Source organism: Talpa europaea (assembly GCF_964194135.1).
Source record: "Talpa europaea genome assembly, chromosome: 10".
NCBI lineage: Eukaryota > Metazoa > Chordata > Mammalia > Eulipotyphla > Talpidae > Talpa > Talpa europaea.
Window position 1 is genome coordinate 10,304,822 of NC_140077.1, and position 27,562 is coordinate 10,332,383.

At 37.2% G+C, this 27,562-nt stretch overlaps 1 protein-coding gene across 1 annotated transcript in view; it reads right to left on the reverse strand.

Annotated features, from left to right (window-relative positions):
* The window catches only part of ATRNL1 (attractin like 1), a gene marked incomplete at both ends in the record, with an annotated part of 464,603 nt that overhangs the window by 431,303 nt on the left and 5,738 nt on the right, over positions 1 to 27,562 (reverse strand). Inside the window, 6 exons of the mRNA XM_084245317.1 lie at positions 746 to 833; positions 1,970 to 2,144; positions 9,833 to 10,041; positions 10,498 to 10,626; positions 14,207 to 14,320; positions 15,397 to 15,480. Of these exons, the coding sequence (XP_084101443.1) occupies positions 746 to 833; positions 1,970 to 2,144; positions 9,833 to 10,041; positions 10,498 to 10,626; positions 14,207 to 14,320; positions 15,397 to 15,480 (799 nt within the window). The remainder of the gene's footprint in view (positions 1 to 745; positions 834 to 1,969; positions 2,145 to 9,832; positions 10,042 to 10,497; positions 10,627 to 14,206; positions 14,321 to 15,396; positions 15,481 to 27,562) is intronic.

Sequence of the window (27,562 nt, forward strand, 5' to 3'; positions counted from 1 at the left end):
CACATGAAAAAATTGTTCAACATCACTTAAAAGGGAAATCCAAATCAAATCAAAACCATGAGATACCACTATCTCGTGGGATATGGGCCATTACAAAACATCCAGAACCAAGTGTGGAAAATAACAATGTTGACGAGAATGTGGAGGAACTAGAACCCTGTGCACTGTTAGCGAGGATGTAAAATGGTACAGCTGCTATGGAAAACAGTACAGCAGTTCTTCAAAAAACTAAAAAGAGAATTATCACCAGATGAAGCAATCCCACTTCTGGCCACACACCCAAATAAGTGACAGCAGAGAAAACAAATAGGGAGTTATACGCCCTTGCTCACAGTGGTGTTACTCACAACAGTCAAAAAGAGCAAAGTATCCCAAGGATCTCTCAATGGATAAACAAAATATAGTACACACAATTGGTGGCATTTCATTCAGGCTTAAAAAGGGAGGAATTTCAGGGGGCCTCCCCCAGTGGTGCAGGTGGTTGAGCGTCACACTATGAAGCTGTCCGCAGCCTCTGCAGCACCAGTTCGATTCCGGCCGGCCAGCTAGGGTCCAACATGATGCAGCAGACCTCTCCTGTCATGCCCACTGCTCCCCTCAGCAGTGTATTTCGTCAGTCTGCCTGTTCTGTTCCCCGCTCCGTCTCTGGTGAATCCTCTCACCCCCCACACCTCTGGGCTACACCCTAGTTCCTATATGCATAAATAAATCAATCTTTAAAAATAATAAAAAATAGGATCCATACCTGATATAAAGCAAGAGAGTGTCCATATCTCTGGAGAGGTCCCCTTGACAGAGTTCCTACATTCCATATACTGCTTTCTAAATTGTAACTAAAAATAAGAATAGAAAATAATTCATAAGCTAAAATTCATTTTCAGTTTAATTTTCATATTATAAGAGTTTTAACGCAACTCTTTTATACACAGTACAATTTTTTAAATTCCCAAATTAGCAAGGTTAACATACTCCAGTAGATAAGACTGTCAGGCAAAATACAGGATACCCATTTAAATTTAAATTTCAGCTAAATTTTTAGTATAAGTAGGACATATGAAACATCTGCAACAACAACAAAAATATATACATATATCTCAAGGGCCTACTTTAAACCAATACTACTTATACTAAAAAACTATTCACTGTTCATGTGAAATTTAACTCTAACTGAGCATCCTGTATTTTAACTGGGTGTCTTATCTATCTGCTAAATCTGCTGTCCCTGGAGGTACAATCCATTGAGGCATATTGTCCAAAATCAGTCCTGACCAGTTCATGTCCAAGCTACACCAGTTATATTACATGTTATGAATCTCACTCCCAAGCACACTGATAATTAAATTCTTCTCCCTGTTTCATCTTTATTCTGTTATCGAATAGTTCATAAAATACAATCATCAGCTGAAGAAAATCAAGTAAAGCTGCCAGCCACATGATTCCCTTGTCATGTCACCACACAGAGAACAATCTCTACTGAGCCAACAGTAAATGAATAATCTGCTGATAATACTGCACTGTTCTTCCATTCTGCCAACAAAAGCTTGTAAAGTAAATGCACCATAAAAGTTCAGGTGAATTACTATATAGAGAACAAACTGAATATTTTCATATAAGCAATTACACTTCATTCTGAAAAAAGAAAAAGTGGCAAGGTTCATAATGGCCAAAATAAACATGGCCTGCCTGTATTGGAAGTTAAATGTTCTTACTCAGAATTTATTAAAAGCACTCTAAAGAACTAAAGAAATGTTTATATAATACAAACCTATGTGTAAAATGATAAATATTTAACAATAAATACATTGAGTTTATAGATCCCCAAATCAGTCCCATAGAGCAAACAGACAAAAATAGTCATTCATAAATTTCAACAGTAATAAAATAAGACATTTACGATAGTGCTATTATGGAAAAAAAAATCCAGCTTAAAAAAGTAGAGTGTAAAATTCTGGAGAAAAAAAATACTTACTTCAGGACCATTTGAAAAGAACTATAGTTAAAAGTATATCCACCAATCACCCACATGAATTTCCCATGTAAAACTGCTTTATGGGAAGCCCGACCTACAGAAGGACTGAAGGGTTTAACATTTGGCAGAATCCAGTAAGACTCAGTAGAAGGAACATTCAAAGAACAATCAGGACCTGTATTTAAAAAAAAAATTAAATCACACACTGCATTAAGACTTTAAATTATAGAAATAGATGACCTGAATTAATATATGGATCAATGTACATCATATTAATAAATGTAATGTACATAATAAAGGATCTAAAATATAATTTGCATCCTATAAGCCTTACAGGGGAAAAATATGTACTTTATCATACAGATAAATAATATCACAGTTTGAAATAACCATTTAAATAATGCACAATTTCAAAATTACTTTAGTAAATGATACCAGAATATTAAAATGTAAAACAATGTATTCAAATCCAAGTTTTGTCACTTATTAGAAGTGTGACCTTATGCAATTCTGTATACCTTTCCAATCATCCAGCTTTCATCTACAAAATGGAAATAAAAATCGACCCCGAGTTATTATATTTAATTTTTAAAGACAGTAGACAAAAAAAAAGCAAATAACCCAATCAAAAAATGGGCAGCAGAGTTATACGGGTACTTCTCCAAAGAAGACATACAGATAGTCAGAAAGTACATGAGAAAATGCTCAGTCACTTATCATCAGTGAAATGCAAATTAAAACCACAGTGAGCTCCATCTCACACCTGTGAAACTGGTACATGGCAAAAAGACCAGAAACAGTAAATGTGAGCAAGGATGCAGAGAATAAGGAACCTTCTTACATTGTTGGGAATGTAGACTGGTCAAGTCCCTATAGAAAATAGTATGGAAAATTCTCAAAGTATTGAAAACAGATCTATCATATGATCCAGCAATTCCACTCCTACCGAACTACCTAAAGAACGCAAAAAACATTAATTTGAAGAATATATGCGCTCCTATGTTCATTTTCCTAAGTGCCCAAGAACAAATGATTAGGAAGATGTGGTATATATACACAATGGAATACTATTCAGTCATAAAAAAGATGAATCCTGGCCATCTATGACAACATGGATGGAACTGGAGGATATAATGCAAGCGAAATAAGTCAGAAGGAAAAACAAATGTCATATGGCTTCACTTATATGTGGAATATAGATAAACAAAGCAAAGAATCAGACAAAACCAAGCCTAGAAATCTGACTGTAGAACTGAGGCAACCAGAGAGGGAGAGGAAAGTACGGAGAGGGCCCAACAGACTATGGTGAAGGACTATGGGTGCCTTGGTAGCAGGTGTATCATGGTGACATGCATCTCGGCAGGTGTCATCATATGACTGAATCTCAGCCAGTGTTGTAAACCAGTGCACCCTCAATCAATCAAAAAAAATAAAAGCCAAGTGAAGATGAAATTTTTCTAATTGTAAACCTTTAAACAAACATACAAATTAAAAGTATATTTTTTCTTAGCATCATCACCAAATAGATATCAGTAGGGAGGTTTCATTCTCAAAAAGAAAAAATAATGCATAATAAAAATTATTAATTAGTGTAGAATATTTTAAATAAATTGAAGACATTGCCTTTTCCTATCCATATTCATAATGTTACTCAAAATTCTTGGTTACTCAAAAGCATCAGTGAAGTTCAACAATATTCTCACGTGCCTATGACAATGTACACTACTTGGTCCCACATCATAGGTTAAAACATATTGCTGGTACTGCAATAAACTGGCATTTTTCCCTCAATTATGAGGCCAATCAGTAGACCTTAAATTTTATCACATCAAAATTTTTTAATTATCATTGATTCACAAAATGTCAAGACTTCCAAACAGACCCTGATTTAAGAAACATGGGCCTATTTTATCATTCATTCATTCATCTTCAACATCCTTGTCAATGTCTACATTTTGTGATTCTGGATTTCTCAGGTACAAACGAAGCAAAGAATAGATTATCTGATAATATTTCAGATTATCTGATACTATTTCAGATTATCTGATAATATTTCAAATCAGATATGAAAAACCTTATTCTGAGTGAAAAGATGACAATTCGGACCCTGATAGAAATTTAAGGAACACACTGCTCTTAAAAAAATTTTTTTAACTACAATTCTAAATCACTTAGAATTCATTTAACTGAGGTTGGGATACAGCCCATAAGCAAAATACAGTCCACTACCAGATTTTGTAAATCTTAATAGAACATAGTATGCTCATTCACTGAAGTACTGTCCAAGGCTGCTTTTGAACTTCTCAGTGGCAGGGTTGAGAAGTTGCTCCAGAGATCATATGGCCTGCAACGTCAGAAATATTTACTACCATATGGCCCTTTACAAAAAATGCTCACCAACTTTAATTTAATGGAAGAGAAATAAGATCCATTGGACATTAAATTTATCTACACATACTCACAGTATAGGGTTTATATCCTGTTTTCTTTAAAAAAAGAAAGGTTAACAATGGGTAAAGGGCATTTGATTATTCTTTCTATTGTTCTTATTCTTGCAACTCTTCTATAAAGTTGAAATGTTTTCTAAATAATTTTTTTTAAGTCTGCCTCCTAAAAGAACAGAGATGGAAGTCATCAAATATCAGGGTATTACTTGGCAAAGAGTCTGACAGAGAATAAAGGCACACAGAACTCTTAAGAGAGTTAGGAACATATTTAAACCAATAATACATTCATGAAACCTGCGCTAAAGCAAAATACTTCAGAGCAAGTGTGTGGTAGTGTGAATAAGGCACCTCCAAGATATCCAGGTGCTAGTCACTGGAACATCTGAGTGCCACATTATCTGACAAAAGAGACTTTGCAGATAAGATTAAATTAGGGATGGTGAGTTGGGGGAGATTTATCTTGCATTATCTAACTGGGCTCTTCATGTAAACACACAAGTGTCTTTATACAAGAAGACATAACTATAAAAGGCAGCTGCAACCTGACCCCTGGCGAAGTGGTGCTGCAGCTGTGACAATGGAGGAAGAAGTCGGGACTGTAGGGAGGGAGCACTGGGCGCTGGTAAAGGCAAGGACATGGCTCTCGCAGCCTCCAGAAGGCCAGCACCCTGACACCGGCCCCGTGAACCCCACTTCAGCCTCCTAACCCCCAGCAAGTAAGAGATCAACGAAAGTGTGTTGATGTAACATGCCAGATTTGTGGAGCTTTGTTAGGACAATTAGAGGAAACAACAATAACAGCTGTATTTATGATTTACTTATTTAAACTGAATAATGTTATTTAATATAAAAACAATTCTAAAGAATTTCTTAGATTTTACTCTGTTATCTAAAGTATCTGTCTACACAAAATATATTGGCAGTCAAAATTCATCCTCAGTTACCACCCTATGAGTTATGAAACTCCTAGCAAGTATTAGGTCTGTAGCCAAACACTATAGATTATTTTATTTAAGTCAGCATATTTGTAGATAAAATATTTTTCTTAATAAAAATGATTTATGCATATAAATTGGAAATTTAAGGAAAATAAGAAGTCTTAAATTGCAGTTTTCCACATTCTATAACTAAAATGATTAAAAATATAATAAACTGGAATTTAAAACACAGCTATAAGGAATACTTTATACAAAGTCTTCACTATTCATTAAAAATCTAATACTGATATTGACATTTAAAGCCATCCAAGACTCCTTTTTATACAATATGTCCATGAAAAATCTTGTACCACTTCATAATCTGGCCCCTTCTGTGACATCTCTGCAGAACTCTTACCGCGTAACTTCTCTCAATCAATATGGGAATCTCCTCAAGGTAAGCAGATCTCAGCTGCCTTGAAAGGATCTAATAAACTACTTCACATTACAGCAGGTTTTCATAAAGATTTAATATGCTACTTTTTCTAGAGGTTATGTGTAGTTTAATAACCCAGAGAGCATATTGAATTTCTAATGCTGGAACTTTAGGCTCTGGACACAGGCAGCTGTGAGACAGATTTTTCAGGTATTTCAAGGGGGAAAAAGGCCGTTCAGTAATCATACAGAGTAGATAATTCTCTAATCCCTCCAAAATTTCAATGTCCAACTCTACAATTTCTTGAATTCCAGGCTCAAAGTCAAACTACTTTAGGACATTTCCATTTGGATGTCTAATAATAGTATCGAACGTGACACCTCCAGTACTAAAATCTTGATTGCCCCACCACCTCCCAATCTGTTCCTTCAGTGTTTACCATCTCAATACATGGCACTTCCATTCACGCAGCAGTTCAGGGCAAAGATCTTGGTGACATTCTTGAGTTTTTCTCTTTCTTCCAAACCCCATATCCAATCCACCAACAAATCCTAGACTGACGTTCCTTAGGTATGCAGGAATATAGCCCTTCCTGTAGCTAAAACATGGAAATGCTTCAATGATGGCTGGTAAGCAGATGCAGCCTCAAGTACTCAGGTACTCCACCTTCCCCTCTTATGTCCCTCCTCCCCCCAGATAGTCCAGCCCTCTCCACCATCCACAACTGAAGGGCAATGCTCTGCAACCATGGCTCATCCTGGATCCTGCCACAGCCTAAGCTCAGCATCCATCTGAGTGTGTGTTTCCCAAATACAAACATTCCAGAATTCTATCACCCATACCAGACTACAACACACCTGTGCAACTACCCTCTAGTACAAGTCATCATCCAATTTCACCTGGACTATTGCAAGAGTCTACAAATGGAGTGTAGCACAGAATATTTAACAAGTTTTGTTATCACCCACAGACCACTCCAATATTCTATTCTCTCTACACTCACTTCTCTAGAGATCTCACCCCATCTCATGGCTTTAAATACTATCAATAGTTTCCATTATTTTAAGCCAATACCCCCAAATTGACAGCTATAGTACACACCTCTCTCCACTAAGTTCCAACTGCCTCTTCAACAACTCCTCTTAGATGAGACAGCTCGGAATAAACATTTCGAAATCAAATTGATATTCCACCTAAAATCTTTCATATCAATATATCTTTCTCTAAGTTCAAAACCCTAGAGTCATTTTTGACTCTCTGATCCTTCATATCCAACATATCAAAAAACGCTTATCTTATATTACATTTAGTATTCAAGCAATTCTGACCCCTTCCACTGACTGTTCACACTACCACCTTCATCATTCTCGTTTAGGTTGTAATTACAGCTGTAAGCTCTGTTTGCACAGTCTATTCCTAGAAGAGGAGTCTTTTAAAACTGGGTAAGATTGTATCAATCCTCTGCTCAAAATTTTTCACTGGTTCCCCACTTGCTTAGACTAAAAGTCAAAATCCTTAGAATGGCTTAGTAGGCCAAGGCTTAGCTGTTGTAGCTCCAATGTTTACATACCTCGACCACCCCAACAATCCCTTAACTCCACATCCCAATCATCTCTTTGTAACCTCTCTGAGCTCACATCTTTTAAATAGTCAACTTTATTGACTATTTATTAGAAATTAAAAATTTTATTGGCCCTTGTAAAAAGCCAGATCTGCTGTTTGTGCTAAGTGGGAAGAATGAACTAAAAGGGAAGAATTTAGTCCAGTACATTACCTACTTGTCTCTCCACAAAATTAATAGAGATGTCCATTATCATTAAATTTCTAAAGAAAAATATCAGCTATCCTGCAAATTTCCTCAAAGCAACTAATACTCTCTGGTGTACCTATATACAATCCTAAAGAAATTATATTCTATTAGATGAATAACCTGGAAGAAAATACTTTAGGATAAAAATATTCATGAATTTGAGGTAGAAGCTTTACTACGCTAATGCCATGGAGGCTGTTTTCTGTGGCCAATACTGCCATCCAGTGGCAAATGTGGAAATCTAACGCCAAAGGGCTGGAGAAATCCAAAGGTCAAAGCACCAGACGCTCAAATTCAATTGTTTCTCTCAATATATTATGTTTTATATATCAAATAAAATACATAACTTATTTGGGTGCTGATCTTCTGAAACATCCATACTTGAAGTTCACATATCACTATACCAGCAAACACCTATGTGCCTAATTCACTCAACAAAAAAAGAAACAATGTGAGCACCTGATACATGCCAGGTTTTATAATTAAAACATAATCACCTTCACTTCGTGGAGCTTATATTGTGGTAGGAAAAATAGTCCAAAATCATACAAGCGTAAATGTTATAAATCCTATACATTAAAAAGGTAGGACCCTCTGGAAGCACATGAGAGGGGGTATGAGCTGGTCTGAGAAAGCTAATGAGACCCTGAGCGTCTTGGAGGGAAAAGTTCAGAAATAAGAAGGCTTTGAAATACTTAGGAACAAAGAGCATGCAAGAAACTGAAGTAAGTTCAAATAAAGTGTGACTTTAAATAAAGACTCTACTAAGGTACTGAACAAAACTAATGAATTACATGTTTTACATATTCAGATATTACTTTTTAATCAACAGACTTAAAAAACAACTCCAACTCTCATGTGAGAACTGTGTCTGAAATGGCCTGACAAGCAGTACTGAAAACATAAAACCTTTTCCTCTTTAGGTAAGAATTTTTTAAAAGGCATTTTTAAAAATACATCCCACTTTATAATCAAAACATAATCACTCTCAAGACTGCTGAAATGAGATGAGGACAAACAACAACTGAAGACTGGTGTGAAAAACACTATGCATATAAGATACATTTCTATTTCTCAGGGTTGATTATTACTTTAAGATGTTTCAAGACTGAAATGAAAAAGAAAATAAAATCTTGAGATACATTTTACAGGAAGAAAAGGCACATATTATTGAAATAGCCACTTAACAAAATACATGCCCCCCCCATAATTAGAGAACATTGAGAAAGTTGTATCTGTCATAATCACAATAGATAATCAAATTCAGTAAGAAAACAATAGTATTTTGGTGATTGGAGTAACTTTTTTAAAGGCGGTAAAATGGCATAATTTATATGAAACCTAAAATAATTCCTCTAAGTAAGTAACCCACATAATTAACCCCTTTTTAAAAAGACACCTCGAGAATGATAAGTGTATTGGGAACACATTTTTTTATCTTTTACTTAGACAGGTTTGCTGGGAACTACTGCTACACTATGTTATGATAGCACATGATTGGATAACTACAAATTATTTCTTGAGTCAAAGTTTCCTCTATCAATAGGACTAATATTGTGGGACAAAGAAAGCTCTTAATACATAAATATAATTACCATAAAGAAAGATCTGGGATGGGTAAGCATATGAATAATTAGCCCTATCTATTCATTTAATTCCACAATGACAAAATGTGCCATCTTACACCCAAAAACTTAAGGTGAAATTCTTCAATTAGTATGTAATTAATTTTAGTGACATATGCTTATATAAATTGTTTAGAAATTCTTTCCCAGGAATCTTATTTTTTCAATTAACAGTTGAAATAGCCTTTTTTATGTACTTCTAAAAATAACCACAAGAGGTCAGTCTTTTGCCAGAAATAAATTTAATATACTGTAGCACCATGCAATATAAAAAAGCATGTACCTATCAACATACTATTGGTGTTATCCATTATAAATCAAATTTGAATGAATTATGTTAAATTCTGTGAAGTTATTAAATATTTGGGTATTTAAAAAATTACAGATGATCATAATGACACACCTACAAATCAAAGAGCTTCATATATAATTTCAACTGATTCTAAAAACATATAGAAAAAAACTACCAATTCTCTTTGTGAATACACAGAATATTAAGAAGGTGATAGTTAATCTAAAGATTCTGAAAACAAAAGATACAGAGACTTGGGTATACAAAGTTTATAGGATATTATTAATCTATTAGACACGGGTCAATGTTTTGAAAGCCTTAACACCGCAGTCTTACCTTGCCAACTATCATTGCAGACACACAATTTCTCTCCCGTGAGGTCACAGTAGCCATGGTCTGGGCTGCCACAGTTGGCTTTACAGTAAGGGATGTCACACGCCTCGCCCTTCCAGTATTTATCACATTCACAATATACTTGACTTGGAACAGAGATGCTAGTTGTACATTTCCCATGCCCAGAGCAATTGTTAGGACAAGAGTTGATTCTGTAAAAATATAATTCATACATATTCAAATTCAAAATAACTGAAAAAGAATTTTGGTTGATTATTTGAGAAACTTTCATTTCTAAGTTGTGCCTCATGTGCTTCATTTTAATAATTTTCACGATGTGATTCTAATCCTCTATTCTGCACCCTTTTAGCTCCAAAGCAGGTCAGTTACATTTATGCACAGCTGGCCTTAGTTCACTCAGTGAGGACACCGCCACCAAGTGAGAATCCCCACACCCCACACACCTATTTATTTTCAACCAAACTCAACTTGCTACCATAACATCCTGAGACCTAGAAATTGCCCTATTAAGTCCTATTATTAAGTGTCTGTGTCATGTAAGAAGAGATACTTGCCTGCTAATGGTAAGACATGAATTAAAACTATTAAACCTTTGAAGTTCAATTACAAAAATCATACTAATGTGAAATTTAAAAAAAAATACTTACGAATAAAAAATGTTGAAACCAGTTAGATTATAGGCAGCATCACTAAAAAAATGTAACAGTGCATAGCCAGACGTTGTGACAACTTCAGGCACAGTTTCATTTCCCCTGATTTCAGGGACTATCAAACCACTACAAAAGAGCAAAGTTGAAGCATTATACATCCTAATGTACATACAATGGGGGTTAATCAAGTAGAACTCAAACATTCCCATCAGAGAGTGTAATGAAGAACAAATTCAAGATGAGTTCCCACCCAATCAAGCCTAATACTCCTGTCAACAGACTAACATCTGCTCTCACCTCAGTCATCCAAAAACTATTTATTTTTATAGTTCTTTATAATTTTGCATACTTACAGAAATTACATTAATTTATTCCAAAAGAAAATGTTACCTGCCTAAGCCCACACACACCAAAGAGAAAATTAATGTTGGGGAGCAAAAGTCCTCATAAATGCAAACGCATTCTCAAAAGCAAACATATTAAAAAGTAATCAACTCTTGATGCTCTACTAATTAGTCTATCTGCTAGCTTAAATTTGTGAAGGAATAAAAAATTTCCAAAGGAAACTGTCAACAGAATTCCTATTTCAACATACCAGGTTTTGTTACACATAATGTATTTTTCATTGTGGCAAGAGCCTATCAAAATGAGTGCTTTGCTAATGTATTCCCAAATCTGAATAATCAATCACTAAATTAGGTAAAAAGAACATGTTTGTGTTTGGGTTTGTTTTGCTTTTTTTTTTTTTTTTTTTTTTGTGGGACCCTCGCCGGTGGCCGGGAAACAAACCTGCAGCTGGGAAACGAACTATGGGCAGCCTTGCAGCCCAGCGCTCAACCTGCTGTGCCACCAGGGGAGGCCCTACATATTTGTATTTTAAAGGCAGTAAATGAAAGACGGTTTCTACTTCTTACACGACACACGAAGCAACTTGTACCAAGCAACCCTCCTCTAAAGTCATCAAGTAAAATAACCAATTTTATAAAAACAGGAAGAGCCAGCTGGTGCTGGAGAAGTATGAGTGCAGGCACTGGGTCATTTCTTCTTGTAGGCATTTCTGATTTCAAAGTTGGAGGTGAAGTTTGATGAATGAGAAACTGGGTTTTTAAACACAGCTAGGAAAAGAGAAAGTGGACCCCAACCCAAAGACAGGGTAAAACTGTGGGTGTGAATCACCTCAATCTAAAGTCAACTGACTGCTGATACCCCCAGGTCACCCCCTGCAGGAACTCAGTACCTCTCCAGGCCTCAAATTAGTGCTACAAAGGATTTACAAACACCATGTCTGTTCAGCACACAATAAAAAAGTAATACTTCTCCATTCCAATCAATTCCCTACCATCTAAAGCAGTCATGCCGATACAGTAAAGTAATAAATTCCAGCTTTTTTAGTGTGGTATACAAGACAACAGCACTGCAGTGATGAAAGAATTATAAAACCTGGGCCCCTGTTCTAAATATCGCTTACAAACTGGACAACTTCGGACCAGTCACAGAATCGCTGTATCCCATTTCTCCATTTCGGAAACAGCCATGATGATACCTAACTGAGAGTTACCGTAAGCAGTAATCATTGCAACCAAGGGTTCAATGAACAGTGCTGTACCCTAAAACCCCAGTGAAAGCTCTGGACACGGGCAGCCTGGGTAAGCATCCTGCCAGTGACACGCTCACGTGCTGCGAGGAAAACACCATGCCAAGGACACAGAAGCTTCCGTGGGATCCTCTAAGCCTCACCCTACACATCTCTCCAGTCGGCTGCTCCTGCCTTTTGTCCTTTATAATAAAACTGTGACCATAAACCCAGTGCTAAGTTCTGCAAGGCATTTCAGCAAGTTATCATAGCTGAGGGGTAGCGTGCACCCCTGAATTTGTAGCCAGCTAGATAAAAGTAGGGTTGGCGTGGAGCCCCGGGACCTGCAGCTGGTGTCTTCAGTGAGAGCAGTCTCGTGGCGCACCGGGCACATCAGCTTCGAGCTGCAGCCAAACCCAGGAAGCTGGTGTGTGGCCAGGGGATGGCCCATCTTAATCCTGACCAGACCCTCCAGGCGTATGGGAGTCTGGAGTTGTGTCGGTTATCCAATATTTGTTGAATGATACATCCTTACAAAGTGGAATAACTTAAGTATTGAGAGAGTGAATTCTTAGCAAAGTACAATAGGCTTTTAATGCAGGAGAATATCAAGTTCTAATTTCAGCTCTACCATCTTTACAAGTAAAACGTAACTTCTCTGAGTCTCAAATTTCTCAACCATGCTCTGGAAATAACAATACTTCTTCCACAAGATCATCCTTGGGAGGATGAGAGGCTATTCAGAATGCCTAGGACAAGGCTTACCCAGTAAATACTTATATTAACACTTCTCCCTCAGAATAGCAAACTGGACACTTGCTAATGAAAACCAATGATTCCAGCCTCACGGCCACATACTAAAGTCCCTCTTGCCAATTTTCTTACAAATTTTCACAGAATATCAAGAGAAGGACTGGAAAGTAAGAGTGATAACAGATCCTGTTCATTAATGCAAAGTTATTACAACTACTTGAAAAACAATGAAAAGGCACATAGCTAAATGATGGTTAATCAATACTGTCCTAGAAATAGACAAATGGTATTTAAATTGCTGAAAGGAAATGTTTGAACCCTTATCCAGTAATCATAATACAATGCCTTACAGCGTAATTAGCCACATCTGCTCCATATCTAGCATCCTCAGATGAAGGGCCACCACAGCTACCCTTTACAGAATGTTTAAACAATTTAGAAATTCTAAAAGTATTTTGACCAATAGTAATAACAAAGACTAAGTGTCTAAGTTCCCAAGGAATCATTTTGAAATAGGTAATTGGAAATACAAGTCCTTAGCATCCTTGCCAAAAAAAAAAAAAGATAGCCCACATTGCTGGAAAACAAAACTTTGCAGCCTAAGAAGTAAAAAGAAAATTAAAATTTTGAAAGGAGCAATAAGCTTTGATCTGCATTTGAGAGTTTAATAATGACAGAATATTTAAGAGAGGCTGTGTAAACAAAAACAAGGAATAAATGAGTATAACTCAAACAATCATGCCGGTTAATTATACACTAAATCACCACTCTGTGTTGAGATCTTCTATATCTAACATATCTCCTATTCATAAAAATGTTTTAACATTTTGTACATAAATACATATATTTTTAAATTGAAACTTAAAATGCCATGATTATAAAATTAAGTCTGTCTACTAACAAAATATTTTGAGGAAGCCAAAATTCACAAATTTTGAGAACTGAAACACCTTTATGATATTACATAAAGCATAATTTCTACATTTTTATGGAATCTTAAATTTTATTCTGCTATAATAAAGACAACTATAAAAATATATTGTCTTTTAGTCAGCTAAAACACACACTGATGTATTCAAATAGATAGTTCTCAAAACATTCAAATCACTTTAAAAGAATAAACAATTTATAGGGAGAATAAAGGACATTTATTAAGAAATCTATATTTCTGATATAGTGCTTATTTGTCTTTGCTCTATCAATATTTACATTATTATGTACATCTAAGTAGATAGACTCAGTAAGAACAATGTCTACAATCTGAAATGTAGACATCAATATCTCTGCTAAATTAATTTTGAAGATCAGTATATATATTTTAAATTAATAAATTATACTTTCTTACAATTCACTGTAAGTTCATCAATTAAACACACTCACCTAAGCACAGCTATTAAAGGTGCATATATTGAATCTCCATCATAAACATACATGTGATCCCAGCTACATTCTGTGGCGAAATGATTGAATCTCAATCTTAACACTGCATTTGGACTGGAAAAAATATTAAAATATTTCTCTTTAATTTCTAATGTCCCAAGTATTTTATTAAAAACTTATTACAAATAATTTTGCTACAAATCCTTAAGACACATATAAAAGATTGATAAGTAATCCTATCTAATTTGGAATAGTGACAAGCAACTTCAAAAGTTATCAACAAGCCATATAAACATACTGTCATTTTCTAAAACTGTAGTCAATAGGAAAAGTCCTTGATAAAGGTACAAGTTACATAGTTTACATTACTGAAACCTACTGAACTATACAGTTACTATAGGTGCATTCTGTTGTATGCAAATTATACTCAAAGTTTATTTTTAAGATTCAACACTCTAGAAGCAATTGCTCTTACTTTACAGAACTCTTGACTGGAGGCAGTATAAGGTCTTCAAATTATAATCAAAGGGCCTCAATATTATATACTTAGAACAAATAAACAAAATGAGACCATAGGTGCATAAGGAATTAATAACTGTTAAGTTCTAAAACACTCTTAAAATAACAAACAAACAAAAAAATTCACTGTTTTCCCCAAACACTTTTAAAATCTTAAATGGTTGCCAAAAATTCATATGAATTCATTTATGACCCACTCACAATACGTTTAGATAAATTCAGTCTGGAGTCCTAATTACTGAAAAATACCTCTTAAGGATAATTAACTCTCTCTTCTACAAATGTTATTTTTTAACACCATCATACTGAATGGCATGACCCAGTGGCATAATTTGACATGGAGTATTTTCATACTTCGCATGGAATCTTCAAGTTCTATAACAAGATGTTTAAAACAAAAAATGCCTGCTTGATTTAGTACTACAGTAACAGAGCTGAAAAATAAAATCTATGTAAAAATTAAACTATTACCACAAGTGATAATTATTTTAAACATGACATCAAAAAGTTTTATGGATTATGCAAATTCCATTTAAAAGATTGTGGTTTCCAATAACAAATTATTGAATCAACTATATAAAAGTTGTTAAGCCTCAATGTTTTAACATTGATATGAGCATCTTCTTTATTGCTTCAGAATAAAATAAATTCAACCCAACTTGTATACTTACTAGCCTTCAATTAGCCATGTACATTTTGTTTTATATTTATAGTTAATTGGACCATCTGTTAAATATCCTGAAGGTTCTGTTAACCTAGAAGACAAAATCATGAAAATAATTACCTTAAAGTAACATTAGGCCTGCAGTAGCATAAAAAAATTAAACAGATATTAAACCAAAGGAACAGAATATTGTAATTTTCAAAAAGAATTATTTTTACAACTTAAGAAAAAATTTTAATTGCCATAGAGCTCCCTACACCGCAAAATAAATTCATTTGGACATCTTTAAGGACATCTTTAATTTCTTGTGATTGTTTCATTTTGCCAGCGGAAAAAAAAACAAAAAACACTGTAAGACTGAGCATTGTACCAATGGGCTCCATGTTGACATAAAACAGATCAGGGTAAATTTCCTACAAAGACTGAAAGGAGGCAAAATAAGGCAGATCAAATGCATTTTGAAAGATGCAGATGTATGGAACAGAGATATTATTGATTACATACCAATATGTGAGTTATATTATTGGCTACACTTGTTTGTCACACACCAGGATTGCTAAAGTAGCTGTCACAATGCTTTATTGCGCTCAACTACCTGCTTTTAATATCTTTTTCTCTGGTCTACTTTATACACCTTCTCCATGAACTCAATCGATTTTTAAAATAAGGTAAAAAAACCAAAGGTGCTATAATTACCTCCTATGTTAAACATAAAAAGTAAAAAAGAAAACTAGAAAAACATCACAATGTAAAAACATTTAAAGCAAGGTCCCAGTTCCACTTCATTTTGTTTTCCTTATCTCTGGTCCAATTACTTTATCCAAAAAAATGCTATATTTTAATGAACTAAATATCTTTTCATCCTTTATTTATCTATGTATGCACATATACACATTACTGTACACAACATACACACAGACTTCAGGCCAGAGCAGTCTCCATGTAGTCACTCACATATATGCATATATCCATGCATGTAAAGATAAATATACACACATATCAGGGTCATTACCTAGTTTTAGAAAAAAAATTAAATTTTCCTTATGGGACAGAGTCTGAAAAACATTAGGAAAGTAAATTTCATTTATATAAACTTGGGTAAACAGAAAGGTCAGTCGATATAAATACTACTTGTCTTTCAAGATCCCTACAAACTACTTTGGGAAATAAGGGGTTAATTCATGCTTAGAAAATATTTTGAATAGCAGCAAATTCCAGTGATCTCAAATTAATATGATAAAATAATTGTACATTTTCTATACGTCAGGTACTACCATAAGGACATAACGTGTTACCTCGTTTCAAAAACCCTATGACACAGTAGTTACTAATCCCATATTACAGATGAGGAAATTGAAGCACAGCTTAAATAGCATATCCATGTAGTAATTCAGACTAACCCTCCAAAAAGACAACTGAAAAAGCTAAGGGACAATTTTTAAATCTTAAAAGCATCTTATAAGTAATAGAATGGTAAGATCTACAAGTCAAAATCCAAAAGTTGCAACTTCTTTAAGAGGAGCCAGGCATTGAGACCTGCTCTTGCTCTGAAGACATTTGTCTGTTGAAAAGACCGACAAAAGGCTGGAGGCTCTGACAGCCTCCAGATGGGAAGGGAACAGAAGCTGGAGGTTTGGCCCACAAAAGGTAGGGGCTCAAATAAATAGCCTCGCTCTCTGAATCCGAACAGTGATTCGCTAGGGCGAGGATGTAACAGAAACCAGCCAGCCTTTACATGGCCTGCAGCCTAGTCATGGGGCGGAAAACCCCAAAACTTCCAGCTCCCTAAGGTGACACTGAGGCTGCTAGGATGCCACACCTAACAGAATACACAAGATTATTTTCTAAAGAAAGAGAGCTATGGAGTGTGGCAAGGGCAGAGGGAAGACCCTACCTAGGCTTACCTCCTTCACGTTTGTACAACTAAATGATGCCTAAGCAGAGACAACAATCCCTGAATGAGAAACAAATGACTACTGTGTGCATCAAGATCAGTGGCAAGGCAAAGGGAGCCGGAAAACTGTAATTGAAGTGTGTTTGGAGCACTAGCAGGAGAGCACAACCATGGGAGGGAGGTCAGCAGTCACGTGGAGCTTCTCTGCTTTGCTAAGGCATGGGTACACCCACATCAGGGCTTTAAAGCCCAGGAACTGTACTGGAGAAAGGGGTCTGTAGAATCAGCACCCAGGATCGAGGGCGCATCACTGGAGAGCTGCAAATATAAGGGTGCAGAGCAGTGACTGTGGACTTGAGCTTGAACAACTGAAATCTCAACTGGCAGGGAGAGCCAGATCAGATTACCTGTGTCTCCTTACAGATGAGGCTATAATTTGCAGTCTGAAACACGGATATGCAAATCTTATGTCCTACCCCCCCACCCCACCCTAACCACCACCCCCCCCCACACACACACACATACACACATTCATACACTGGGCCAAAGCCCAGATAACCACCAAATAACCAGCATTTGAAACCCTGGATCTTAACAACAGGAGCAACTGCCCCAGGTTACGGTTTCCCAGTCACAAAGAAGAGAAGGAATCCTGGCTTGTGACCCGGTCTCAGCTAAGATCCCCATCCAGCTCCAGCACTACACCGATGGCTCGACCACAACTCGGGGGAGGCTGGCACAAAACTGTCCAGATGTTTTGATGAGGGGTCAGACTACGGCAGAAAGTCACTGTAGAGCCCCATTGTGCAACCTGCATACCCGCAGGACCCTGGGAAGCGTGAACCCTTGGCGTTCACTGGTGTGACCTTTCAGTGCCCATCTGCTCAGCTCCCAGCTACTGGCCCTCTCAGTCCAGCACCAGGCTCACACAGTCCATAATGACCAGCAGCACGAAGCCGCCAACTGCCCCCCCCAGCAATTCCCATAGGCCCCGGTGGCAGAGCACTCCCGTGAGACACTGGCAGGGAGCAGCGTTCCCCGGCATCCTGTAAGGTAACCATGGAAGTTCCTGAGAGCAGATGTCAAGCAAGCTCTCCCAGTGAGCACAATAGCAATTCCTCTGCCATCCAGTAAGTCAGACATGCCCTCCCAGCAGCCTGGATGTTGGATGAGGACGTGGGGGCTCCTACTTCCTTAGACATAAGGGGGGTGTGGCTGTGCCTTATCTACACTCGTTCATCTTCTTCAGCGGGTCTCTCTACTCCTCACTAGCCAATTCCTCATGCCCCAGCCCATTATACCAACACTTCTTGACATTAAACTTTTCCTATTAAAATTAATGTGTGATTCTCTTTCCTGATTAGACCCAAACCAATCAGTAGACACACCTTACAGCAGTGAACACACCAGTGCTGCACCCACACCCTCTGAGCCCTCATCCTGTCCGCATGCTCCAGCCTGATGTCCTCAGACCAGAACCTGCAACTCCCCTGAAGAGCTCCCCGCTGGCTGCCGGAGCCCTCTCTTCTGTGGTGGGTGAAGAGTGCTGGGAATCAATAGCCTTCCCGGGACCCTCTTCAGTCCCAGGATGGTTTCATGAGGGAATCTAAATCCCCCAAGCTACCTTATCTCCTTGGCAGAAGGAAAATGAAGCATCCCCCTGCCCAGCACTGGGAGGAAGCTCCAGCCCAGCACTGAGGAAGCCGACCGGGCGCTGCACCCTCTCCCACAGGCTCCTTCTCTCTTCTGCTCCACTCGTCAGCGTCCCTGCATCTCCCACACGCCCTGGACACGCTCAGGACCTACTTCACAGTGCGGGTGGGGGCGACCAAAAGTAACAGTCCCAGAAAGCAGGTGTTGGGGGTGCGGGTCTGGGATCGGGTCACTCACTGTTCAGGTGGCAACAAGGGCCACATGGAGGGGGCAGAGAGGGGTAGCCACGGGCACACACAGCACCCCGAGACCAAGACGTCTCCCCGAGTGCTAGCTGGGCCAGGCCACCGTGGAGGGGGTAAGCCAGGTACCAACAGGTACCCACAGGTACCCACAGCCCGAAGCGCTGCGCCCGCAGCCAGAACACGCGAGCAGGTGCAGCGGGTGGATGGAGGACACCATGGAGAGGCTCCAGCCAGACACCAGCAGGCAGTTTCCCCAACATCCCGTGAGGTTCAATTCACCAACCACTGATTTTAAAACCAGAATAAAAGCCGGGGAGCCAGTAACATTTGAAGAGATGCTCTATACTCCTCAAGTCTGAGAAAATACCAAGAAGAAAAACAAGCCTGATATTGAGAGAATTACAGGAAAAGTGTGATCACAGCACTGGCAAGACTTCAGTGGCCCGGAAAGGAACTCAGTGCCTGATACCAGAGGGGCCAGCTGGGGAGATACACTTAAGAACCTTGACACGTCAGGTATTTTTTAACCCTCTGGCCTTACAAAATTCTTTCAGCAGTTAAGGCTGACATAAGAAAAATAAATTTCCCTCCTATTTTAAATGACTACTTTATCTTTTTTTAACCATTAAGATTTATGTCAACTTAATTTGTATTATTTATAGCAGAAACAATATTCTTATAATTTTCTATTTATTTCTAGCATATTTTTGTATTTTTATTGAGATGACAGTGTTTACAACAATGTTTATGATACTGAAGTATAGGCTCTCACATCTTCACATGTATGTTAACACACTACATGCACAACCAAGGCAACCAGCAACTACTTATTTTTAAGTCATAGCAAAACTAATTAAATTAAATCAATTTAATCAATCAGTGCCAACTGGGAATAGTAATCAAGCATCCAAAAACCATACAACTATTTTTTCATGGCTTCAGGAATTCCAAGAAATTGTTGTGACAACAACAGCTGAAAACAAGCTTGAATAGATTTTATAGAACACACCCAGCAGAGAATATAGTCATTACAAAAACATTTTAGAAAAGTCACTAAATATATACACAACACAACCCACATATGCAACAAAAACAAACCCTTAGGAATGGGAAGAATCTGATTTCTAGAGTTAGCGCATTGTAATAATCCAATGTCCAGTCACCAACAAAAAAATTTCAAGTATGCAAAGAAACAAGAAAGTAGGGCACATCCACAGGAGAAATTAGCAGAAAACTGGATTTCTGGACAAAGACTTTAAACAACTATTAAAAAAATTTGAAAAGAAACTATGGTCAAAAAGCTAAAAGAAACTAGAAAAAAAGTCTCAACAAATGGAGAATATCAGTAAAGACTTAGAAATTTGATTACCACAACCTCAAAGTTGTACATTATTTCCATTTTTCAAAAAAGCAAGGTAACGAAAGGGGAAATCATGCATAAACATTGCCTCTGGATCTAGTCTAGCTTAGATTCCAACAGCAGGGTCCATTGAGAAATGCCTCTCTTTAGTTTCTAACTTATAACTGTAACAAACCCTTAAAATAAAAAATATTGCTATAATTTGAGTTGTAAAAACTTCCAAAATCAGGGCTGGAATAATACAAATAGTTATATCATAACCCAGGTGATAAAAGTTTAAAGCTGCAGGAACAAAATTTTAAAGAAAATTTTAATTTGTGACTCCATACAACCACTTTTATTTCAATTTCTTCCAGAGTGCAAGAATAGAAGAACAACACACTCAAAATGCATTAATACACAGTTCATAAATATGCAGCTTTTATAAGGAAATGGAGCTGGAAATTTATCAACAAGCAGCTCTCTTTTGCAAATATCACTTCCAATTTAATTCATTTTCCTAGTTGGAGACACACCTCCCACACTGCGGATGAGGGAATCACCTCTTCTCTATTGTCACAGTGGTGTTCTTTCCCCAAAATCTCTCTATTTCAGGACAGGTCTGGGTCAGTTGGAGATGTGTCCTACTTTTCTTTTAAAGTATGTCTCTCCTCCTCCTAAGAAATATATGCTCCAAGAGCTGCCCTGTAAAAGGTGATATGCAGAACAGTGATGCCTCCCACCGAGGCTACACAATTGGAGTACATGCAACTGCCCACTAGACCCCATGCCATGAGCCCAGGGGCACAATTACACGGACCTGAAAGAACACTGTCCTCACCACTGAATTCCTTCTCTAACTTCATCCCCCACCCAAGCACCAAAGTCCCTTCCAGGAGCCCACCTTTGCCTTCTCATTATGAAGCAAGGTTTGCCATTTCCACTGTCCTGGAAACCGAGGTGGCGGGGGAACACCAAGATGAGACACCACCAAAAGACAGAAGTCACTCCCACAAGTCTCTTCTTCAAGAGCCTTCATCTCCAAGCCACTTAAGCAAAGACACTCCCATTAAGATACTGGATAACTTTGTAATCTGTAACTGTCTCTTCTAAAATTCAGAAGTCTTACTCTGCAAGATCATGCTCTGACCACAAACACCTAGTTCTCAATTCATTCCTTCTCTTCTTACTCCTAGTAACTTACATTCCAACTGTATAGAAATCTCCAGTAATTAGGTAGCATACAGCTCAGCTACCTAGAAGGTGTAATAGGTTTCTTATGTTACCACTATTTCTAAACTGTTCTGCAAAGCATTCTAAGTTTCAAACAATCAACTTACCTTTTAAAAAGTCTGTGGCCCCTCTCAATACTGAGAGCTGTACTGATATGTCAATCAGATCAGCGTTCCATATCTACTGGTCTATTGCTTGCAGGTGTAAATGAAGTTTTACTGCAACACAGTTACACCCATTTGTTTACATATTGTCTAAGACTGCTACAAACTTCAAGAACAGGGTTGAGTTGTGACAGCAGGGACCATCTGGCCTGCAAAACCTAAAATATCTACTATCTGGCCCTTTGGAGAAAAAGTTTGTGAGTCCCTGTCTAGATGGCTGTCACATTCCCATTTGCTTTGCCAATGTCCCATCTAGATGAAACTGTCCAATCCAGAGTCCCTGACCAATTAAGCTGTTTGTAACATAGGAGTAGTCACTAATCAAAGCAGGAAAACAGCACGAACAATGAACTACTAAAAGAGCTGTTCTCTATCCAGATTATAAATAGAAAATTTGATGAAGAGATTATAAAATAAGAAAATTCAAAACTACATTGCATGATTATATATCACGACCAATTGGGATTTATCCCAGGGATAGTTTCACATACAAAACCTGTCAATATAATGCATCATACCAACAAAAGAATTAAAATCACATGAAAATATCTGTAGATGCAGAGAAAACACTTGACTAGATACAGCACCCATTTATGATTAAAACACAACTAGTGAGAATAGAACGAACCCACCTCAACATTATAAAGGCTACAGTACTTTATAACATTATAGAGGCTACCGTTCACTGTACTTGTCTATGGGTTTCATGGATCAGTGATTCAAAATTCTACCACTAGTAAGTGTGGTTGAAATAATTTATGAAGTAAAGCTTCCAAGAGTGTCCCCATTCTACTAGGTTTTGCATTATTCTGTCTTGCCCCTATAAAGGCATTTACATAAAGCTTACTGAGCAAATATGTGAATGACTCCAAATTGGAGTGGCTTTAGAATTCCTCAGAATGTTTTTATTTCCCTAAGATCCCATTCCCTAATCACTATCCAGCATAATACAGGGCTGAAGAACTGAATTACTATTCTCTAGTTTCTTTTGCTGAAACATACATAAGCTGATATATTTGGTCCACTAGTAAAATACCACCTAATGGTGGAAAATCTGTAAGATCAGGAGCAAATGGTCCACTGTCACCGTTTGTGTTTAATTTACTCTTAGAGTTTTTGGCTAGAGCAATCAGACATCATGAAATAAAGGGTGTAAGTTAGAAATGAAGTAAAACTATCACTATTCACAGCCAATATATAGAAAATGCTAAAGACTCCATCAGAAAGCTTTATTATTAGAAATAACATGAATACAGAGCCTCCCCGGTGGCGCAGCGGTTGAGCGCTGGGTTGCGAAGCTGCCCGCGACCTCTGCGGCGCCGGTTCGATCCCCGGCTGCTCCCTGGCCACGGGAGGAGGGTCCCACATGGCGCGCAGACCTCTCCTGCCGCCCGCAGCTCCCCTCAGCAGTGTACTTCGGTCCTTCTGCCTGCTCTGCTCCCCGCTCTGGCTCTGGTGAATTCTCTCACCCTCCCGCGCTTCTGACTGTACCCAGTGCATGTATAAACAAAAACAAAACAAACAAACCAGCAAACAAATAAAAATAAAGCATGCCTCTATAAAAAAAAAAAAAATGAATACAGCAAAACAGCAGGCTACAAAGTCAATACACAAAAAGTTGGCTCACTCTAACTCTATGCATAAAAATAAATTCTGAATGGATTAAATATTTTACATATAAGACCTGCAACAATAATACATATAGAAGAAAACATTAGCTATATGTTCCACAACATCAATGAATACAGTGTTTCTGGAGATTTGAGTCCCTACCACAAGGGAAATAAAGCAAAAACAAAAAAATTACATTCAATTAAAAAACTTTAAATAGTGAAAGAAAAAAGTAATTAAAAAGACATCCTACTGAATGGGAGTAAATATTTACACATTACACAAACAAAAATGGATTAATATCTAATATTTATTAATATCTTATGCAATTAAACAATAAACAAATGACCAATTAACATATGAACAGCAGATCTAATCAGATAATTCATCAGAGGATATCCAGAAGGCCAAAGAGACATGAAAATATGTTCATCATCACTTCCAATAAGAGAGATGCAAATTAAAAGCAGTTAGATATCTCAGACCTCTGAGAATGACAGATATTAAAAAGGTGCCCAACAACAAGTGCTGGAGAGGATAGAGAGAAAGAGGAACTCTACTGCACTGCTGATAGCAATGTAAACTGGTGCAGCCAATTTTTAAAGCCATCTGAACTTACTTTAAAAAACTGAAAATGAAAATATTGTATGGCACAGCCTGACATTCTTGGGCATCTATCCACAGAATGTCAAACTATCAATTCGAAAAAACCATATGCTCCACAAAAATTACTTACAACAGTACAACATGAAAACAACCTAAGTGCCCACTGACTGAATTATTAAGATGTGGTATATCCAAACAGTAGAGTATTATTCAGCACAAAGAAAGACAAAATGTTGCTATTTACTGCAAAAAGGCAGCAATTCAAGGGAATTATGTGTAGTAGAGCAAGTCAGAATGGCAAAAACAACTATTGGACCTGACATTAAAAACTCCTATTATTTACATAACAGAGGATTCAACAAAAATGGAAAGCTTTAAGCTACTAGTGGTAAAGACAGATGGGGAGGGAGATAGGTGAAGGGTATATAACAGATTTTGGTGGGGGAAAAAACATGAAGCACTATAAAACAATAAGTTTAAAACTTTACATTTAAAAATTAGAATATACAAAATAAAGATAAATAATGGTTATAGTTCCACAACTCCATACTTTAGTGAAATGTAGGTAAATGAATTGTATCTCAAAAAGGCTAATACACTAAAAAGCGTAAAATAAATAAAAAATATTCTCTCTCTCTCTTGGACCTTACATTCTTGAACAAAGATGTCTAATGAGCTTTTTGCAATGATAGAAATGTTCCTTGCACTTACTGTCCAATATGGTACCCACTGGCTACCAGTAGCTGCCATATGTGGCTACCACACGTGGCTATATAGCACTTGCAGTGTCACCAGTGCTGCAGGAGGCCTTGATGCTCCAGCCAGATAGGATACTGACAAGCAGCTAAGAGAAAAGGCCTCACACCGTGGGGCAGAAGATCTGGCATCCCTTTGCTTTTTGTTCTTGGTCATAGAGAGAGAAAAATTTATCAGAAAAGTACATTAGGCTATAAATTATATGTATCAGCAGACTGCAAGCAATTGGCACAGAAAATTACCTGTTTAGAAATTAGTTACTACACAGTTCGGCCCAATTATCAATGGGAGACAATTTATTGTATATATCTGACAAGCAATCCAGCATAACAATTATAGTATATCCTTGTTTTGATTTTTAGAAGTTTCCTTTTTATTTAGAAGTTTCTTAGGAAAGTTTTTAAATGAAGTTAACTGTGTTAAGAAGTTTGTAGGTAGAAAAAGTTCTGATAACTGAGCAGCAGCTGGTCTCAGGCTGAAGGTCATGTGAATAGAATAGTCCTTTGATGCTTAGGCTTTAGCTGATAGGGATGCACTGGCGGTTATTCACTGTTTTAAATAATTGTCTAAATGAAAAAATAAGTAGCTTTAATGTTAGGTCTGGTTTATTATCTATTAACCTTGAAAGCTGCTGTCTAGCTGAGACCTGTAGGGGCCAGTAGTCTATGGGAAACATAATATACTAATTGTTTTTGCTTTACACATGATAATGTATTTCCTTATTATTATTACTAATAATGAATAAAAAAAGACCTGCTGAGTCTCTCGGCAGAAGATACTAGCACTTCACCAAGTGTCAGTGTCTCCTCATTCTACCTCATTCCCCTTCCTAACAGCCCTTAAGTTTCAGCCCTTTCGTTTTCGCGGATGCCGTCTCATCCTTTCAGGAACCCCTGACACGACGTTTTGCCGGAGGCTGGTCCCCGGCACACCAGTGCAAAAAAACTCCATTTTTTAAAGTTAATTTTAATTAATTTTAATAACCACACATGGCTATTGATTGCCCTGTTGTACATCTTAGTTCTAGAAAGAAAGAAGACAATATACAAAGAGCAAATAAATGAAGAGTGAGTAAAGCTATGACAGATGTCACAGAGAATTACGGTGCACTTACCATCATTTTGATATAAATCTATAAAACACCAGGTGTGCATATATACAGACATGCATTGTGTCTACATGTATCTACAGGTAATGTAAACAGAAATACTCAGGCTATTCAGCAATTGAGGAAAATTTTTATCTTTGTCGTAAAATCTAAACTTTTTTGAAAAAACTAATATAAAAATTACTTTGGGGATCATTCCAAGTTAAATTTTTTTCTCAAATTTCATTGCTATGCCAATCATTTACATAACTGTATAATTTTGGGCTACAACATCACACCCCACATGTACACATGCTTCATCCCCCCTCCACCAAAGCTCCAGGGACCATGCCGAATCACCTTTCCTCCTCTATTAACCCCTGACTCCTCCAGCCCACTCTGGTAACTGCTACAGGTTTTTGCAATTGCACATACACACTGGTCATTGTTCTCTTTTGACTAAAGAATGAAAAATATATGACTGAAAAATGGAAAGAGAAACAAGCAACTCTTGCAGAGTTCTAAGACTCTCACTTTGGTCTCTTAGTGAGTATGTTACTCAGCTTCCCAAACCTCAGTTTCCCTTTTGTACAAAACATGTTGTAACAATAATACTTATTTCATAAACCTGTTTTGCAAATATATTAAGATAAAACTTATCAAGTGTTCAGTAAAGCAGCAAAGCAAATCCATGTTAAGTTCATGGCACACAGTCTGAAACAGACCTCAAACCTTATCAGTTTGGTACCAGACTCATGATCTTAAGGAAATTCTATGCTGCCTGGAAATCCAGAAGATTATGGGCTCATAACTAAGAAGATTCTTACTGAAGAGTAAAAGATGGCTTGATAAGAAAAAAGATAGACATATCCTGGCAAGTCATCCGTCACTTAGTAGCTTTGAGACTGTGCAAAAATAATTGCTTTAGGATTTCACTCCATCCCCACTATACAATGAGAGTAAACTACATCTACCTCCAAGATTTTCATCAGCAATAAAAAAGCAATGGATGTAAAAGTTTTTTCCACATGACACCACTTCTCTAAACTCACAATTTACATCTACAGAGGCTACTTTTAATGCTATTAATATTTCTCTTACATGAAACTGAATAATGAATTGCACTTTCTAGAAAATCATTAATAGCATAATTATATTGTCAAAAAAGTACGAATAAAGCCTGCATTAAAGTTAATATATTAAAACATGGAAATGCTCTTAAATTGTCTATTTTTTATGAGACACAGAGTCAATTTAAAGTTTCCAATTTATACAGTGCTTATTTTTAAAATGTTTATTTTTTAACTATAAAAATATTAAATACCACCTCCTCCCAACGGCGGGAGTATGTGAGCATGGGGTTCCCTTCAACCATCTCTTCCGAGTACTAAACAAATATCAGCAAAGAAGCAAGTGCCCCTGTCCCTCATCACTGGGGGTACAGGAGCAGCACAGACTACAGGTGGGCCATCTTTGTAGGCAATGAACCAAACCACAGCAGAGTCAGCATCCTTCACTCTCCTAACAAGACAATGGAAGAGAGTACCAAGATGAGGAAGGTGAAAAGGGGATCTGTGTTATGAAG